The 20,381-nt window shown below is 40.9% G+C and overlaps 3 protein-coding genes across 3 annotated transcripts in view; 2 read left to right on the forward strand and 1 right to left on the reverse strand.

Moving 5' to 3' along the window:
* Positions 1-8,432, forward strand: part of LOC139478956 (mucolipin-3-like) — a 37,830-nt gene extending 29,398 nt beyond the window's left edge. Inside the window, exons 13-14 of the mRNA XM_071261674.1 lie at positions 247-383; positions 2,008-8,432. Coding sequence (XP_071117775.1) covers positions 247-383; positions 2,008-2,062 — 192 coding nt within the window. The 3' untranslated portion in view covers positions 2,063-8,432. The remainder of the gene's footprint in view (positions 1-246; positions 384-2,007) is intronic.
* Positions 8,433-10,233: 1,801 nt separating this feature from the next.
* LOC139478896 (uncharacterized) lies at positions 10,234-17,072 on the reverse strand. Its single transcript, XM_071261572.1, has 4 exons — positions 16,799-17,072; positions 14,200-14,394; positions 13,519-13,572; positions 10,234-10,846 (listed from the first exon to the last, which is right to left on the reverse strand). The coding sequence occupies exons 1-4, from the start codon at positions 16,821-16,823 to the stop codon at positions 10,596-10,598; spliced, it is 525 nt and encodes a 174-aa protein (XP_071117673.1). The 5' UTR covers positions 16,824-17,072; the 3' UTR covers positions 10,234-10,595.
* The window catches only part of LOC139478897 (thioredoxin-like), a 36,855-nt gene continuing 32,592 nt past the window's right edge, over positions 16,119-20,381 (forward strand). The window contains exon 1 of the mRNA XM_071261573.1: positions 16,119-16,132. The gene's annotated coding sequence lies outside the window, so the exon portion shown is untranslated. The remainder of the gene's footprint in view (positions 16,133-20,381) is intronic.

Raw genomic sequence — 20,381 nt, forward strand, 5'->3', positions numbered from 1 at the left:
CTTCATATTTGGAACTATAGTGTATATACAGACACCGCATACACCTGTCAGATTTGGTGACCTTGACCCCATTTTCAAGGTCACAGCAGGCAAATCTGTTTTTGGAGTTGGAAAACGGTGTTGCCACAATATCTCATGAACTAATCGCTGGATTGTCTTCATATTTGGTACTATGGTGTACAGGCGGGGGATATTTCGTCACTCTGTGACAAATACTTGTTTGTATTTGTTTTCTTCCTCTTCCAGCATTGCTACGAGCATGGCTTCCCCAAGACTGACCTGATGAAGTTTATAGACGAGTGTACCGAGCCCCCCAATTCCTCCGTGTACCAGCAGGACCACAAGCCCTGCTGTCTCTTCTCGTGCATACCCTGCTGCAATAGGTCAGTGCTAACATTGAACTATTTCGTGTTGTCATCTTTATTGTTTAGGAGCAGATTGGTTTCAGACTGAATATTTTGAAAACTGAATTTATGGTCATATTTATTCCAAAATGTTCCAACAATATTTTAATCATGTTCATACTAAAAATTAACTTCTTCAAGAATGTGTAATATAGGTTTATATGATGTTTGTAAGGATACATCTTTCAATTAATATTTTATAATCATCTATCACTGTATCACAGGCAACAGATTTAATTAGTGGCACACTTCTGTCAGTTACTCACTGGAGTGAGTGAGTGAGTGAGTGAGTTGGGTTTAACGCTGCTTTTAACAGTATTCCAGGTTTATCGCGGCGTGTCTGCATAATGTGGGAGGAAAGCCCGAAGTGATGCTGGTCTCAGACGTTTACTTCTCACTGTAGGCTGGTGTACGCACAAAATGTTCCAGAATACGGCCTGTTGAGTGTATCTTGTATGGTGTACATACCTCTTCAACCTCTCTTCGGGGGCACGGGTGGCCCAGTAGTTTAAGGCGCCGCTATTCGCTGTGCAGAGTTGTGCCAGAACCTATGATTGTGGGTTCGAATCCCAGTTCGCCCCAATTATGTTTCTAGGTTTGTCAGCACCATACCCGTTCTCGTGGGTTTCACCAAAGTGGTAAACGTCTGAGACCTGCATCACTTTCCTCAACAGGCCATATTCTGGAACATTTTGTGTGTACACCAGCCTACAGTGAGAAGTAAACGTCTGACACCTGCATCACTTCGGGCTTTCCTCCCACATTAAGCTGACACGCCGTGATATGACTGGAATACTGTTAAAAGCGGTGTTAAACCCAACTCACACTCTCTTCAACTCCTTTGATTTTGATGTGTTTCTACTTGGTTAATATATCATTATATTGTACAATATTTGAGGTATTATGCGCCATGTTCTTCAAGTGTCTACAAGTAGGGCTGCATGGTATATCAGTATACTGCAATACACTTTTCAAAAATATATAACAAGTTTCATTATTATTTGTTTGTTTTAACCTGAAATCTACCGAGAAATTCATCATGTTCCTTCACATATGATGTTTCCTTTCAAAACTGATTGACAATACAGCGGATATCCAAAAGTGATTTTTCTTTCAAGTTGTTATTTCCACTGTATCCATGGCTACAAAATAGGGGTGACTGACCATGCTGATTTTGTCATCAAAATATTTACTTAGTATGTAGAAAATAAGATCTGCATGTACAATCAGTGTCAATCACTGTCAAATATATTAGCTTTTGATATTTATCGCATTAAGTATCCCAATACAGATACTGTATCACAATATATTGCAATACAATTTCTTTGCCAATACACAGCTCTACCTACAAGAGCAATTTCCTGACATATACCATGTTACACTTCCTACAGTTCTTGTGTATGCATAGTCTGCACTTTAGCTTATCTGATATGGCATATTGTAAATTCCCAAAGATTTTAGAATTCAATCTGAATGATTACTGACCTGATGATGTCATGCATCTTGAAGGAGTCTGATTCTATACAAAGGATCACATACTTTATATGACATGTCAATACATATGTTTTTGGTCTGTTATATTCATCTTTTTGTCCCTGTACAGAGAAGATCCTGATACTCCTTCAGAGAGGACCCATCTTCTCAGTCAATCTATCTGAGTCCACCTCTGGAGCAGGGAGAGCATTACAATCTCACAGTGTGGACTCAGGGACTCACTTTGCCTCTACAGCTTGTGCTAAGGATCTGCACACATCGACACTACCACACAGACACTACCACACAGACACTACCACAAAGACACTACCACACAGAGCAAGACTGTCATCACAGATCAGAGTGGGAGATGGCAGCCACAGATGGAGATGATGTCACCCGTCACGGATGGCGACGATGTGACAGATGGTCATGTCACCCTGTGTCAGGGTCACCAGCAACACAGAGCAACTCATGTTCACAGTGTCTGAACTTTTGTGATAGTCAGTTGATATTATTACTGGAAACATGTTTGTATACATTATACACTTTATATAACTAATTTTGTTTGGAAAATGATGTACATATATTTATGACATGAACCATGATGAATATATTCTTTGCAATAAGACCTTTTTCTTGTGACTGTGTCATTTCAGCAGTATCCACAGAGCTAGGACATAGTAATGATATTGTCAGGTAGACTGTCACCATACCTAGGACATGGCAATGATATTGTCAGGTAGACTGTCAACATACCTAGGACATGGCAATGATATTGTCAGGTAGGATGTCTTCATAAGGAGGACATTTCCAAATATGATTTTCATAAGGATATTGCAATCTCATTCAAATCAGATCTTAGTGCTCGCTACCACTACACCAAGATCTGAGGACATCCCATTACAGGTCACGTCAAAACGACCTTTCACATACTTTGACCAGCCAATGAATCAACTAACAAGATGATGACAATAGCGAATCATGAGGCAGATTTCTCAAGTTTTATGGCACTAGTGTCCAACTGCTCAATTCCATTCCAGCCAACGCTTTGAAAAATATAGATTCAAACTTGACAACTGAACAACAGAAACTTCTGGAATACAATGTATTTAATAGATGGCTGAGATTGTGTGGCAGTACTTCCCCGACCAAGCAAAGTCTCTTTCAAATATGTATCCCAGTTGAGGCGTGAGATAGATAATGATTTTGACAGAATCGATTGTACAGCCCATAACTGTTGTTTAGAATATGTCATGTTAACCTTTTCGTGGTTGCATGTTTAGAAATACATTCAAACTACCCTTTTTCCCAATCTGGTAAGTGACACTCTGATTGGTCAGACAAAAGGTTGTTCTGATATTACCTGTAATGAGATTCCTCAGATCTTTGTTTAGCAATAGCAAGAACTAAGATCTGATTTTAATAAGATTGAAGGATAGTTTACAAAGTCAATGAGGACAAATCAAAACCGCTTTTCACAAATAATCATATAAAACATTGTATACTGGTAGCACACTGTCTGAATCCTGATATATTATACCGTTCTACCCTTGGGGGATGTCTTGTGATAGATGCATACTGCCAGGTGTGTGTGTTATGAGGAGATACATAGTGCCAGGTGTGTGTGTTGTGAGGAGATACATAGTGCTAGGTGTGTGTGTTGTGAGGAGATACATAGTGCCAGGTGTGTGTGTTGTGAGGAGATACATAGTGCCAGGTGTGTGTGTTGTGAGGAGATACATAGTGCCAGGTGTGTGTGTTGTGAGGAGATACATAGTGCCAGGTGTGTGTGTTGTGAGGAGATACATAGTGCCAGGTGTGTGTGTTGTGAGGATATACATAGTGCCAGGTATGCAGACAATAATGGTCTAGGTGCAGGTATATCTCCTGGAAACAGCCAAATGTGTTTCCATGTTTTTGTGTCTGATATTCAGTTTTGTGACATAATGAATTTTAAACTTGCCACATGTATGTCAGTCATTGTTTTGATAACCTTCCCCAAATAACAAAGGACTAAGTAATTGTTTTCTATATTGTTATTTAACAGTGAATTAACTGTTATCACTATCATTATCCTATTGTTCTTGTAGAACCAAGTAGATCATGTCCAACTGCTTCTGTTACTTCATCACCTCAGAAGGCCAATATTTAGAAGTTGGAACTTCCCCAAATGTTCTTTTGTGGAAGAAAGGTTGGATATGAAAATATTTTGGAATGATACAAAGGACATTTCTTTTAGCAAGTGCTGTGTTTCATGGGTTATCTCCTTGCAATATCTTGTGACCTATCTGTGCTGTTACTTACTTATCAATGTATCAATCTGTTATCGTTGTTCATGTTTATGTTTCAAAATCAGGCAAGTGAATAATCCCTTGACTGTTACGGTTTGCAATGGTTTTGTCAGGGCAATGATTTGTGTTGATTAATAAGTTATGTTTTAACAGGTTTGACATAAAACTGTAAGGTAAACTACCAATATGCTATTAGATTTGATTGAAATGAAATTTGTCATCAGCTATACTACCAATATGCTAGTATATTAAATTAAAATGAAACATGTCATCAGCTACCAATACGCTAGGATATAACATTGAAATGAAACGATGTCAGTTATACTACCAGTATGCTAGTATATTACATTGACATGAAACATCATCAGCTATCATTATACTAGTATATTACATTGACATGAAACATGATGACATCAGCTACCAATATGCTAGTATGTTACATTGAAATCAAATATGTCATCAGCTATACTACTAAGATGCTAGTATAGTACATTTAAATGAATCATGTCATCCGCCACATACTACCAATATGCTGGTATATTACATTGAAATCAAATATGTCATCAGCTATACTACCAATACGCTAGTATATAACATTAAAATGAAACATGTCATCAGCTATCAATATACTAGTATATTACATTGACATGAAACATGCTTACAATAGCTGCATCTATGCTAATATATTACATTGAAATCAAATATGTCATCAGCTATACTACCAATACACTAGTATATTAAATTAAAATGAAACATCATCAGCTACCAATATGCTAGTATATTACATTAAAATGAAACATGTCATCAGCTACCAATATGCTAGTATATTACATTGAAATGAAACATGTCATCAGCAATACTACAAAATGCTAGTATATTACACTGAAATGAAACATGTCATCAGCTACCAATATGCTGGTATATTACATTGAAATGAAACATGTCATCAGCTACCAATATGCTAGTATATTACATTGAAATGAAACGTCATCAGCTACCAATATGCTAGTATATTACATTGAAATGAAACATGTCATCAGCTACCAATATGCTGGTATATTACACTGAAATGAAACATGTCATCAGCTACCAATATGTTAGTATATTACATTGAAATGAAACATGTCATCAGCTACCAATATGCTAGTATATTACATTGAAATGAAACATGTCATCAGCAATACTACAAAATGCTAGTATATTACACTGAAATGAAACATGTCATCAGCTACCAATATGCTAGTATATTACATTGAAATGAAACATGTCATCAGCAATACTACAAAATGCTGTTATATTACACTGAAATGAAACATCATGGCATCAGTGTGGCCCTTTACCATGTTGGTCTGTTTTCTCATATTGGCTGAGGGGCGGTCGGGTAGCCTAGTGGTTAAAGCGTCCGCTCATCACGCCGAAGACCCGGGTTCGAATCCCGACATGGGTACAATGTGTGAAGCCCATTTCTGGTGTCCCCCGCCGTAATATTGCTGGAATATTGCTATAAGCGGCGTAAAACCAAACTCGCTCGCTCATATTGGCTGACCATATTGTAAAATGAACTTCCCGTAAATCTTCTGGACTGCATATGAATACTTTTCTATCTTTTTTTTCTAATATCGGTTTGGATGCCTCAATAGTATCACATTATAGTATAGTATAGTATCAAGTTTGATCAATATTGAACGCTTTCAATGCAGTTGTTTTCTCCACATTCTGAATTTCGCGAAGACAGAAGAGCTACAGAAAATTACTTTTGTATTTTACATTGTCGATAAACATTTTGTTTGCAGATTTGAGGGTGTTATTGAGTATTCAATGTGTGGAAGTTAACATTTGAAACCTCCACTTTAAACCTATTGGGTCAAGATGAAGTTTTGTTTATCCCCTAATTCAACATATCAAGTGACCCTGTGCCTAAAAACTTTGTGGGCCCTTCTCAAAGACAACCTATTCCACCTCGTTTTAACAATTTAACTTTCTTGATACTCAATGACAAATACTAACTGATACAAATGCACATAGGAATCTAGTCTCATGTTATTTTATTGATATAGGGCACATAATCTGACTCACATGACTGGTCAAAAGTTATGCTATATAATCGGTGAGGTTCATTGTAGCTTATGTGATATTATGTTATGGGTTGAGGACCAAGCACATTACTTTCTCTCATGTACATAAATGATGCATAATGATGACTATTTCACCTCCAACAATATAGCCTCCAGTTGCTGTCATCTGTCTACATGTGCTTGGACCTGTGAAGATCCGGTTAGAATAGGTGTTCATTAACCTATGCTTGCCGTAAAGGCGACCATGCTTGTCATAGGAGGTAACGAAAGGGATCAGGTGGTCAGGCTCACTGACGTGGTTGATGCATGTCATCGTATTCCATTGTGTAGATCAATGCTCATGATATTAATCACTGGATTGTCTGGTCCAGACTCCATTATTTACAGACCACTGTCATATAGCTAGAATATTGCTGCGTGTGGGGTTAAACAATAAACTAACAAACAAGTTTGGGAAAAGGACCTTCAGATGTGTGTGTCTGAGTCTGTGTGTGTAAAGCATGGGGTCTTCAACTTTGTGTCTCCTGGCACAGGCTCTGATGTTCGATTTGTAGTTGTTCACTATGGGAGAGGTTTTCAACTGACAGCTTGACTTTGAATCATGACACACAATAGCCTAAAGGAGAGCTTCTTCAGTTTTCCACTCCTTTATTTTGTTTCATTATTTCATATGAGGAATATCTTCTGTTTTGTACCAGGAGGTCTGATACTTTTATATATGGCAGTTCTGGTACTTCTATTTATGGCACTTCTGGTACTTCTAGATATGGATGTTCTGGTTGGTCTGGTTCTTCTATACATGGATGGTCTGATACTTCTATATATGGATGGTCTGGTTGGTTTGGTACTTCTATATATGGATGTTCTGGTACTTCTATATATGGATGTTCTGGTACTTCTATATATGAATATTCTGGTACTTCTATATATGGATGTTCTGGTACTTCTATATATGGATGTTCTGGAACTTCTATACATGGATGGTCTGGTACTTCCATATAAGGATGGTCTAGTACTTCTATATATGGATGGTTTGGTACTTCTATATATGGATGTTCTGGTACTTCTATATATGGATGTTCTGGTACTTCTATATATGGATGTTCTGGAACTTCTATACATGGATGGTCAGGTACTTCTATATATGGATGGTCTGGTACTTCTATATATGGATGTTCTGGTACTTCTATATATGGATGGTCTGGTTGGTTTGGTACTTCTATATATGGATGTTCTGGTACTTCTATATGTGGATGTTCTGGTACTTCTATATATGGATGTTCTGGTACTTCTATATATGGATGTTCTGGAACTTCTATATATGGCAGTTCAGATACTTCTATATATGGATGGTCTAGTACCTCTGTATATCGCAGTTTTAGTACTTATATATGGAAGGTCTGGTACTTCTTAAAATGGATGGTCTGGTACTTCTATATATGGATGTTCTGGAACTTCTATATATGGCAGTTCTGGTACTTCTATATATGGATGTTCTAGTACTTCTATATATGGATTGTCTGGTACTTCTATATATGGATGTTCTGGTACTTCTATGTATGAATGTTCTGGTACTTCTATATATGGATGTTATAGTACTTCTAAATATTGATGTTTTAATACTTCTAAATATTGACGTACTGATACTGCTATATATAGATGTCCTATGTATTCGTAAATAACTGGGGGCACGGGTGGCCCAGTCGTCTAAGGCGCCGCGATTCGCTGTGCAGAGTTGCGTCCCCTGGACACGCCAGAAACCTATGATTGTGGGTTCGAATCCCGGTTCACCCCGATTATGTTTCTAGGTTTGTCAGCACCATACCCGTGCTCGTGGGTTTCACCGAAGTGGTAAACGTCTGAGACCTGCATCACTTCGGGCTTTCCTCCCACATTAAGCTGACACGCCGTGATATAACTGGAATAATGTTAAAAGCGGCGTTAAACCCAACTCACTCACTCACTCACTCGTAAATAACTGTATTGATGGTCAGTTGTATGTTGATCTTGTCAGACTTCCAAGCGTGCTTCCACTCATATTCGTATTTTCAAGTCATGTCTTTCAGCATTCTTTATCATTCTGTGTTGCCATAGCTGTACATAAGATGATGTGTATGTGTATATGACCCAAGTTGTCTGCTTGTACACCATACCGTGTAAATATGTAATAAAGGTTTTTCACTACAGGCTGGTTTTCCTTTTGTTGTATGGAATGACTGTCCAGATCAGTTTTACATCTGCAGCAAATTGCAAGAGTAATTTGAACAAACGCATTCAGATCAATCTCATTAAAATCAGAACTTAGTACTCGCTGTCGCTAAACAAAGATCTGAGGACATTCCATTAAGGGTCACGTTAGAACGACCTTTCATCCAACCAATCAGAGCGTCGCTTACCAGATCATGAAAGTGACAGTCGGAATGTGTTTTCTAATCATGCAACCACGAAATATTTAACACGGGGTATTCCGAACGACAGTTACGGGTTTTATCATTATATCCATACAATCTAGGCCATCTATAAGCCATTCCAGAATGTTGTTCTTATCAGTTTGGTTTTTTTTAATCGAGAATACGTCAAAATATGTTTCGAAGCGTAGTGGCCAGTTTGAAACTAGTGTCGTAAAGCTCGAGAAAGCTGCCTTCTGATTGGCTAATGTCGATTTCTTGTCAGTCATTTCATTGGACGGGCAAAAATTCGTGAAAGGTCGTTCTGACATGACCCATAATGGAATGTCCTCAGATCTTTGTTTAGCGGTAGCGAAAACTAAGATCTGATTTTAATGAGATTGCATTCAGATTAGTTCGGAATAGCCTTTCACAATCTTTGTAAATAAGACAAATTAGATAGTTATGATAAACTAAGTACTCTTTCAACTTGTTCAGTTGTCTAAGTTTTATAAATTCACCTTCAGAGTTGCGTCCCCTTAAAGTGCCTTGATCCACGATCGTTCCCCCGAATCCCAACTTCTCCATGATTGACCTTTGGTTTCATGTGGTTGGGATATCTCTTATGTGACATTAACTATAAACTCCCCAAATCCTCAGTCTTCCGGCGCCATATCTTTGCTCCCAAAGCTTTAATGGCCGTCACCGTGTCTATCAACGTCTGATGGAACCTTACGACGTGTGTGTGTTTAACGTTTTGCATTTGGTGGTGGGAGTGTTGTCGTGGGGAGGCATCACTGCACATCACAAAACCTCTATAATCGTTATCGACGGCAATTTGAAAGCTGTACAGACCCATGAACATCACATCGCTTTACAGCAGGTCAAAACACACTCTCGCGTTGCCCGTGTGGTCACAGGCTCAATTGGACAACAGAACATCCACACAGTTCCTTGGCAGCTGTTTCGCCATATCTGGCTCGCTGACTTAGTTGATACATGTCATCGATCCCAATTGCGTGGATCGATGCTCATGATGTCAATCACAGGATTGTCTGGTCCAGACTCGATTATTTTACAGACCGCCGTCATATAGCTGGGTATTGCTGAGTGCGGCGTTTAACAACAAACAAACAAAAACAAAACTTATAAACAGCACTACAGTCCATTCAGCACATCCCACTTACATTGAGAAATTAAAATATTAGGCGCTAGTCTGAAAGTTACCATTATTGAAAGTTACCGTGATAGTGTGAGATAAGTAGATCCGGTATAGGGAAGTCCGAATTGACACACACCTGGGTAGTGATTTTAACTTAAAATGTCCATATATGGACCAAGTACAGAAGTTACTTGTCTCCGACTCCGCCATGTTCAGTTGTACAAGGATTATCAATGGGTCCTTAAGGTGAGCTGGACTCAAGCCAAAGTTCAATCAGTTCATTCAACCCGCAATCAATTTGCCTGTCTTCAAACACGCGTTTTAGTATTCAATTCAGCCTGCAGTGCCCTAATAACAGACACTATATACAGTGTCAAACACACTAAAAGTTAGTAACAGAGCATAAAGTCTACCACTTTCCTAAACAAAGGACATATATAGAATCGAAATGGTTTATTGCAAAATGTTTAGTAAAACAATTCCCTCAGCTGCAAATAAATAGGAAACATTGCCGACAGTTTGTAATGCCACTAAAGAAATTAGGTACTGTCTTTGTGAACGAAACGAAAACACAATAAACACGTACAGCACCTTGAGCCATTATCGTTGATGGTAGGGTTTGCTGTTACACCAAGAAGACTTTATAAGATAGACTCCATGGCAATATATACAAAACCAAAACTGGTGATTATCATTTTTCTTGAAGGTATAGTTCCTTTGGAATTAGAATATCCTTTAGATCGATTTCTATAGAAACTGGGCAATGAAGATTCCCATACCCGCCGTCTTCAACGTTGCTTCTACTTCCCGAACTGGACAGCCCTGTTAATGCAGACATTGTTCTGGGGCGTGAAGGGGCCGAGGCTGAGGTCGACCTCACAGCTGAAGAGGTTGGGATTGTAGTACTGGAAGTTGAAGTTGCTGCAGCTGACAGTCTCGACCACGCCCTCTCTACACGTGTAGAACCTGGTACAGTCGTCCCAGTCGGGGTAGATGTAGAACACGAGGTTGGAGGGGCAGTCAAACTTCTGATTGCACCTGCCGGAGGATCCTGTGAACAGGTCAGCCCATTATCAGCTCTATCAACTCGATCAGCCTATACTCAACCCATTATCAGCTCTATCAGCCTATACTTGTCCCATTCTCAGTTCTACCAGCCTATACTCATCCCATTATCAGGCCTATCACCCTATACTCATCCCATTCTCCGCTCTACCAGCCTATACTCATCCCATTCTCTGCTCTACCAGCCTATACTCACCCCATTCTCAGCTCTACCAGCCTATACTCGTCCCATTCTCAGTTCTACCAGCTTATACTCATCCCATCATCAGCTCTACCAGCCTATACTCATCCCATTCTCAACTCTACCAGCCTATACTCATCCCATTCTCAGCTCTACCAGCCTATACTCGTCCCATTCTCAGTTCTACCAGCTTATACTCATCCCATCATCAGCTCTACCAGCCTATACTCACCCCATTCTCAGCTCTACCAGCCTATACTCATCCCATTCTCAGTTCTACCAGCTTATACTCATCCCATCATCAGCTCTACCAGCCTATACTCATCCCATCATCAGCTCTATCAGCCTATACTCATCCCATTCTCAGCTCTACCAGCCTATACTCACCCCATTCTCAGTTCTACCAGCCTTTACTCACCCCATTCTCAGCTCTACCAGCCTATACTCATCCCATTCTCAGCTCTACCAGCCTATACTCGTCCCATTCTCAGTTCTACCAGCTTATACTCATCCCATCATCAGCTCTATCAGCCTATACTCATCCCATTCTCAGCTCTACCAGCCTATACTCACCCCATTCTCAGTTCTACCAGCCTATACTCACCCCATTCTCAGTTCTACCAGCCTATACTCATCCCATTCTCAACTCTACCAGCCGGTACTCATCCCATTATCAGCTCTACCAGCCTGTACTCGTCCAATTCTCCACTCTACCAGCTTATACTCAACCCATTATCAGCTCTGTCAGCCTATACTCGTCCCATTCTCAGTTCTATCAGCCTATACTCATCCCAATATCAGGTCTATCAGCCTATACTCATCCCATTCTCAGCTCTACCAGCCTATACTCATCCCATTCTCCGCTCTACCAGCCTATACTCATCCCATTCTCCAGTCTACCAGCCTATACTCATCCCATTCTCAGCTCTACCAGCCTATACTCATCCCATTCTCAGCTCTACCAGCCTATACTCGTCCCATTCTCAGTTCTACCAGCTTATACTCATCCCATCATCAGCTCTACCAGCCTATACTCGTCCCATTCTCAGTTCTACCAGCTTATACTCATCCCATCATCAGCTCTACCAGCCTATACTCACCCCATTCTCAGCTCTACCAGCCTATACTCATCCCATTCTCAGTTCTACCAGCTTATACTCATCCCATCATCAGCTCTACCAGCCTATACTCATCCCATCATCAGCTCTATCAGCCTATACTCATCCCATTCTCAGCTCTACCAGCCTATACTCACCCCATTCTCAGTTCTACCAGCCTTTACTCACCCCATTCTCAGCTCTACCAGCCTATACTCATCCCATTCTCAGCTCTACCAGCCTATACTCGTCCCATTCTCAGTTCTACCAGCTTATACTCATCCCATCATCAGCTCTATCAGCCTATACTCATCCCATTCTCAGCTCTATCAGCCTATACTCATCCCATTCTCAGCTCTACCAGCCTATACTCACCCCATTCTCAGTTCTACCAGCCTATACTCACCCCATTCTCAGTTCTACCAGCCTATACTCATCCCATTCTCAACTCTACCAGCCGGTACTCATCCCATTATCAGCTCTACCAGCCTGTACTCGTCCAATTCTCCACTCTACCAGCTTATACTCAACCCATTATCAGCTCTGTCAGCCTATACTCGTCCCATTCTCAGTTCTATCAGCCTATACTCATCCCAATATCAGGTCTATCAGCCTATACTCATCCCATTCTCAGCTCTACCAGCCTATACTCATCCCATTCTCCGCTCTACCAGCCTATACTCATCCCATTCTCCAGTCTACCAGCCTATACTCATCCCATTCTCAGCTCTACCAGCCTATACTCATCCCATTCTCAGCTCTACCAGCCTATACTCGTCCCATTCTCAGTTCTATCAGCCTATACTCATCCCAATATCAGGTCTATCAGCCTATACTCATCCCATTCTCAGTTCTACCAGCCTATACTCGTCCCATTCTCAGTTCTACCAGCTTATACTCATCCCATTCTCAACTCTACCAGCCTATACTCATCCCATTCTCAGTTCTACCAGCCTATTTACAGGTCGCCGTCATACAGCTGGAATATTGCTGACTGCGTGTCAGCTTAATGTCGGAGGAAAGCCCGAAGTGATGCAGGTCACACACTCACTCACTCACACACCTGACTCTCTCACTCACTCATTCTGCCCGTGAAGATCCGGGTTAGAATAGGTCTTCAGCAACCCATGCTTGCCGTAAAGGGCGACTATGCTTGTCATAATAGGCGACTAGCGGGATCGGGTGGTCAGGCTCGCTGACTTGGTTGATGCATGTAATCATATCCCAAATTGCTGGGATCGATGCTCATGATGTCAATCACTGGATTGTCTGGTCCAGACTCGATTATTTACAGACCGCTGTCATATATCTGGGATATCGCCGAGTGCTGCGTTATTCAACAAACAAACAAACAAACAAACAACCTCATTCAAGGCATACCTGACCCCGACTGTCTCTTCCGTCGCCCTCTCCTAGAAACAGTGGGAGATCCGCCTAAAACGTAGGAATGTTTCATCAACACAAAGTGACGGTCAAGACAGCTGAAGTGATTTCCTACAGGAATGTTCAGTTTTAAAGAATTCTATTTTACTCGTTTTTTAACAAAACAAATACCAGAATATGGATTTTTTATGGCGCAGTTATGGCTTACGGGGGTTTGGGCTAGACATTGATTATATTGATTACATTATATCATAATGATGTCGCATACGCAAAGACAGCCAGGAGTTGGTTTGGGGTACAGCTTGTAAAGAACTATGTCAGAATGTGTCCAAAATATTTGAAAAATAAAAAAAATATATAAAAAAAAAGAAGCAAAATGTTGTTTTTTATAATATAAAAAAAGAATGTGCAAAAATAACATACCATAAATAGAACCCAGGATTCTTATCTTGCGTTTTACATCATTGATAGTAGACTGTGACAGACATGGGAGTCTGAAGCCAACTAAATATTATAGTTATTTCTTCGGAACTAACAATTTGTATAGGTGTCATAGAAATTAGGAGAACGAGGCGGGATAAGGGCCCTTTTTGGCCCAGAGGATCTGAATAATTTAAGAATTGGGAAAACCTATTGGAATTGTTATTAAAGCTATCAAATTCCGAGTGGTTTAGTTACATTCACTCCTGGGTTCGCACGTGTTGTTGGGGCCCATGTACATGTCCTCGGGACAGTAGCCGCTGATGGTCATGTTGCCGTCGCAGCGGTAGTAGGTCTTGCTGCAGGAGCCACTGCTGGGGTAGATCTGGTTGCCCACACACAGAGACCGGGGTCGAATTCGCTGACTCTCCACAGACACCAGGCACCATACGGCTACAATGAAAAAAACCCCGCGTTACCTTAGAAACCATTGATATTATTGTATCTAATTGCCTTTGCAGAGTTGCGTCCCTTGCCACGCCAGAAACCTATGATTGTGGGTTCGAATCCCGGTTCGCCCCGATAATGTATCTAGGTTTGTCAGCACCATACCCGTGCTCGTGGGTTTCACCGAAGTGGTAAATGTCTTAGACCTGCATCACTTCGGGCTTTCCTCCCACATTAAGCTGACATGCCGTGATATAACTGTAATGTTGTTCAAAGCGGCGTTAAACCCAACTTATTCCATCACTATTTGAATGCTTTGTCCTATTTCAGAGGGGGCACGGGTGGCCCAGTCGCCTAAGGCGCCGCGACTCGCTGTGCAGAGTTGCGTCCCTTGGGCACGCCAGAAACCTATGATTGTGGGTTCTTATCACGATTCGCCCCATTATGTTTCTAGGTTTGTCAGCACCATACCCGTGCTCGTGGGTTTCACCGAAGTGGTAAACGTCTGGGACCTGCATCACTTCGGGCTTTCCTCACACATTAAGCTGACATGCCGTGATATAACTGTAATGCTGTTAAAAGCGGCGTTAAACCCAACTTATTCCATCACTATTTGAATGCCTTGTCCTATTTCAGAGAGGGCACGGGTAGCCCAGTCGCCTAAGGCGCCGCGACTCGCTGGGCAGAGTTGCGTCCCTTGGGACAAACGTATAATTGTGGGTTCGAATCCCGGTTCGCCCCGATTATGCATCTACCCGTGCTAGTGGGTTTCACCGACGTAGTTAACGTCTGAGACCTGCATCACTTCGGGCTTTCCTCCTACTTTAAGCTGACACGCCGTGATGTAATTGGAATACTGTTAAAAGCGGCATTAAACCCAACTCATTCACTCCTATTTCAGTTATATAACGGCATGTCAGCTGCAGTTAGATGTGGAGGGTAGCATGAAAGTACAGCTGGACCTAGACGCTCACCACATTGAGAAAACTAATGACAATGGATATCGTGCTGTAGGACAAGAATGAGATTAGTGCGAACCTGGGATTCGAACTTGCGATCATCGGATCCTCGCCTAATCAAAGGATGCAACCCCTTAGCATCGCCATGCGTAGGAACCCCTTCGTATCTTCATGCGTAGAAACCCCTTCGTATTTCCTTGCGTGAAAACCCCTTCGTATCTCCATACGTGGAAACCCTCGAACCCGGGTCTTCGTCGTGACGAGCGAACGCATTAACTACTAGGCTACCCCACCACCCCACATCAGTAAAATGTATACACCCGCAATTGACTTGACACGCCATACTCCCTAATCTGTGAAAACGGAAGCACCCCTGCGTCCTTACATGATTGTTTTATCACAAAAATTTCGTGTTAGAAATATCATCCATGCAACAGAAAACAATATTTTTAGCAAAACCCTACAGTAGTCCCCGGATAAGGAAGTACGTAGAATTGTTGTACGTGACCTTACATGCCTCGTTTTGAGGAGCGCCCACGCTCAGCGTGAACGGTAGACGTTGCTCGATGTATCTGTTCGGGGCCACGCACGGCCCAACTAAACGTCCTCATAATGTCGTGAATCCTCCTTCAAACTGAGGTAATTAAATGGTAGCGCGTGTTGACTCACGCACACACCGGTCACTCCCAGAGCGAGATGTGCTTGTGAGATCAAAGCACAGCGAGAGTCTATTTCTTTTTCACCGGAATCTACCTTAACGCGCTACCTGCCCGGAATGTTAACAGGTAAGTCTCACTCACCTGGAAATGTGTCACAATATACGTCTCACATACCAGCCGTTCAAATTGGAACAATTAAATATATTGAGACCAGGAACCTAAGAGATTTGTAACCAATTCGACACGAACCCGGAATCGATGGGAATATTATTTTTTTTAAAAGAGAACGTTATTATTTGTGACCTTTAAAGATCCGAAAGAGTATTGTAATCTCAGGTGAGAAGTATCATATTAATTCTTTAAAAAGTGTGACAGTTATCAGGGCTATGCCACTGTTTTCAGGTTGATTCAAGTCGTTAATATCTAACAAATATGATGAATTTAATTTCAAAACATTAAAAACATTTACATTAATTGTATTTTAATTATGATCATTAGTCTGGAGCTAGCAAGTGAAGCATGTAAATTCACACCTTTTATATCTATACAGCAACACTTTCTAGTGTATAATAGTGTACAATGGATATTTTTGTTCATACCCTTGCATTCTATCAAGATAGAGTTTTACCCTTAGAAACCCGTTAAAGAAAAATCTCCCAGCAGAGTTACAGAAATGGCGTGTTTAAGGGAGACATGATACCTAAAAACAGATACCTGAGTTCTGGCAAATGTTGGACGTTGAGTCTAATCCTCACTAACTGTTTAACATTTGAAATAAAAGTTATAACATACCGACAGCTAACAGGAGTGCATTCATGATGGCTTGTTCGCGTCACTGGGCTTCTCGAAACTCAAGGTTTACATACAGCCTGCGGAAGGCGGGGTCGCACGCCGGCTCTAGACAGGGGCAGACAACTCTGTATCCCACGGTGACAGTGTACGGATGCAGGGTGACCCTAGTCCACTGGAAGTGTCTGTCCGTCTTGTTAACCTTAGGGTTGTCAGGTAGACGAGACATCAACATCTAGCCATCCCAGCATCCACGGAATAGTGTCTGTATTGTAGGTAAGAGAAAGCCCCGTGTTTGATCGCCAGGTGAATGATACCATCCCTTTCTTGGGTACATCTGATGTAGACTTCAGTGTTTGTTTTCTACCACTGTAATTGCTGCTTGTTGACAGAGAAATCCTGTAGGGAGCATGCATCATTGTTTGAAGAGCACACTGCAAGGTTTGCCTGATCTGCGGGTTTAGTCGTCCAATTAGTATCGGGCAAAGCAAACCATACGGGGTGTTACGTGTCGTATTGTCCCGTACGCATGTCACTGAAGACGACACCCAGGACGTGACGCTACCTGGATCAGACAACCCACCACCCAATCAAATAAACTTAGTAGTTAAAAGACCGATTTAATGCTAATTTCTTTAAACAAAGCATGAACACATTTTCGTTGTCTTGTACACTGAATACAATATTTGACAGGAATGTCCCAAGTAAAGCCTTGCTGTCTGTATGTCTGATAAATACGTTCTTTAATTTGTTAGAGATTAACATTGTTGTACATTTGGTTCCATCAATCTACTTAAAGGATCCCTGGTATGTTATACACGTAATGTAGAGTTGAACTAATAAATGTTTCAAACTGCTTTGAGTGTGTGAGTTTCATCATCGGTGAACTATTGTCTCTTTGGAATGGAAGGCGGTAGGGTAGCCTAGTGGTTCTCGTCGCGCAGAAGGCCCGGGTTCGATTTCCCGGTTTCATACATACATACATACATACATACATACATACATACATACATACATACATACATACATACATACATACATACATACATACAAATCAATAGGACAATGAAGAATGCGTCGTTTGTTTCACGATAAAACATTTTCTATCGTTCTATCGCGACGTCATTTCTGGAGATGACGTCATATATTGGACGACGGAGGGAAGGAGGGAATTGGAGGGAAGTGTCCAGTAAGTTGTTCCCCATCGATGTAGCTGGACTACGCAGATAAACGCAGTGGCCGAACGATCGCATCCAAAAGTGGGAGAGATATGACAATCGGTATTGGGAGAAACGGTACAGATAATCGACGTGAGGATTGTGAGAATATGCGGGAAATACCAAACTCATCCCACCTGTTCGCAAAATGGATTTGTCCGACATTTACGAGGTTGGATTCTATTGAGGGAGTTATCATTTATTTAAATACGGGTAAATATCTTTAAAAGCTTTTATCAACATCCTTTTATCTATATTTTATCAACATCCTTAAAGAGGCTGTACATAATGTTGATATCTCATATAAGAAATAAACAACTCGTGTTCGTTTGTTTATCGCACAGTAAAACACTGCAGGAGAATAAACCACCCTGTAGTGTTTTATTGTACCATAAACAAATCCAATTCTTGTCGCTTCTTGTCTTCACGAAACATCCTGCTGGTTTGATACAGAGCAAGGATTACCACTTAGTCCACATAAAGGGCATATTAAAATTACGGGTTAAGGAGAGTGCGTTATATTTTCGTCACCAATTAAGGATTGAATAGGTGCCTGTACACGTTCATCAGTTAATGAAGACAGTTGATTGCACGCGATTTCGCGAAGCCAACCATATTTCCTCTTGTAAGATCCGGGTCTAAAGTAGAAGTCTTGAAAGGAGCGGGTTTCAGATAAGGGCCGGGTCAGCTTCAGCTCTTTGCGGTCAAAGCGTGCACTACGGCGTTCAAAACATACAATACGTCTATCACGTTCTATACGTTTAATAAGTGAAATACGCCCGTGCGTGCATTGCGATCGGTACGTATATTACGCCATGACGTCAACATGTATAATACACACATTTTATTTCAAAATGTAAAAGACGTTCATTTTGTTCAGTCTGAAAAATACGCCCGGTAAGTATTGTACTGTATACCCTCCTAATTCAGATACTGGTATGTCAGGATGACCTGTGAAGTGTTGTATCTCCGTCTCTGGGTTCGGTGAAAACGATTTGTTGACGTAAGGGACAGGTCACATCTCTTGCTGTGGTTAGAGCAGGCTGACTATAACTAATATTTACAAACTAGGCTGGTTTGCTGTCTTTGTCACTTGAAAGGAGAACTTCTTTTGAAAACAAGCATTTGTTTTCGAGGACTGCATCGTTTGTAAAAGAGTTGTGTGTATGTTTATGACGGAGGTTGACTGGATTTGACCAGTGTTGACCAGCGTGGATTGAACAGAGTTGAACAGTGATAATCAAGGATAACGTAGGGCAATATTCGTAATAAAACGCATACATTTGTACAACCGCAGATATAATGGCAAGGACACGGAGAAATACAACAGCAAGTGCTATCACACACAAACATGAGAGGTTTTTCATTGCTTGACAAAGCTTGCACTGTACCTGTTCTATTTAATGAATATAAAATTAAAAGAAACTTCAAACTAGCTCATATAACATCAAACCTCAAATCATCATCAAAGTTGCAGTGAGGGACCAGTGTCTTAAAGGAAGTAAGTGAGTGATACTCAAGGGATAGAAAACCTGAAGTAACACGTGACCCCAATACGTGACAATGGAATTCTTATTTTGCTCAAAACTATTATTACTACCAAATGTCGATTGAACGTTTCTCGCAAAACAAGGACTTATGGGAAGAAACTTCCTGTGACGCTTGAAATAGTACAATACTTAAAGTCTCGTTTTTACACGAAGATCAATCTCATTAAAATCATATCTTAGTTCTCGCTACCGCTAAACAAAGATCTGAGGACATCCCATTACGGATCACGTCAGAACGACCTTTCGCGAATTTTGACCGACCAAAGAAATGACTGACAAGAAATCGACATTAGCCATTCAGAAGGCAGCTTTCTCGAGCTTTACAACACTAGTTTCAAACTGGCCACTACACTTCGAAACATATTTTGACGTATTCTCAATTAAAAAAATTAAAACTGATAAGAAGAACATTCTGGAATTGCTTATAGATGGCCTAGATTGTATGGATATAATCATAAAACCCGTAACTGTCGTTCGGAATACCCCGTGTTAAATATTTCGTGGTTGCATGATTAGAAAACACATTCCGACTGTCACTTTCATGATCTGGTAAGCGACGCTCTGATTGGTTGGATGAAAGGTCGTTCTGACGTGACCCTTAATGGGATGTCCTCAGATCTTTGTTTAGCGATAGCGAGAACTAAGATCTGATTTTAATGAGATTGCACGAAGATGCGCTTTGAATGAACGCTCGATGACTACCTTTAATACAATAAACTCGGAATCCGTCATCTTAGAATATGTTGACGTGTCGATTGTCTTCATTGGCTTAGAAATATGCACCCCAGCTTTAATTATAATTGAAAGGGCAGTCGTTAA

The sequence above is a fragment of the Haliotis cracherodii genome, unplaced genomic scaffold (genome assembly GCF_022045235.1).
Source record: "Haliotis cracherodii isolate W230 unplaced genomic scaffold, xgHalCrac1.p SCAF_4, whole genome shotgun sequence".
Taxonomy (NCBI): domain Eukaryota; kingdom Metazoa; phylum Mollusca; class Gastropoda; order Lepetellida; family Haliotidae; genus Haliotis; species Haliotis cracherodii.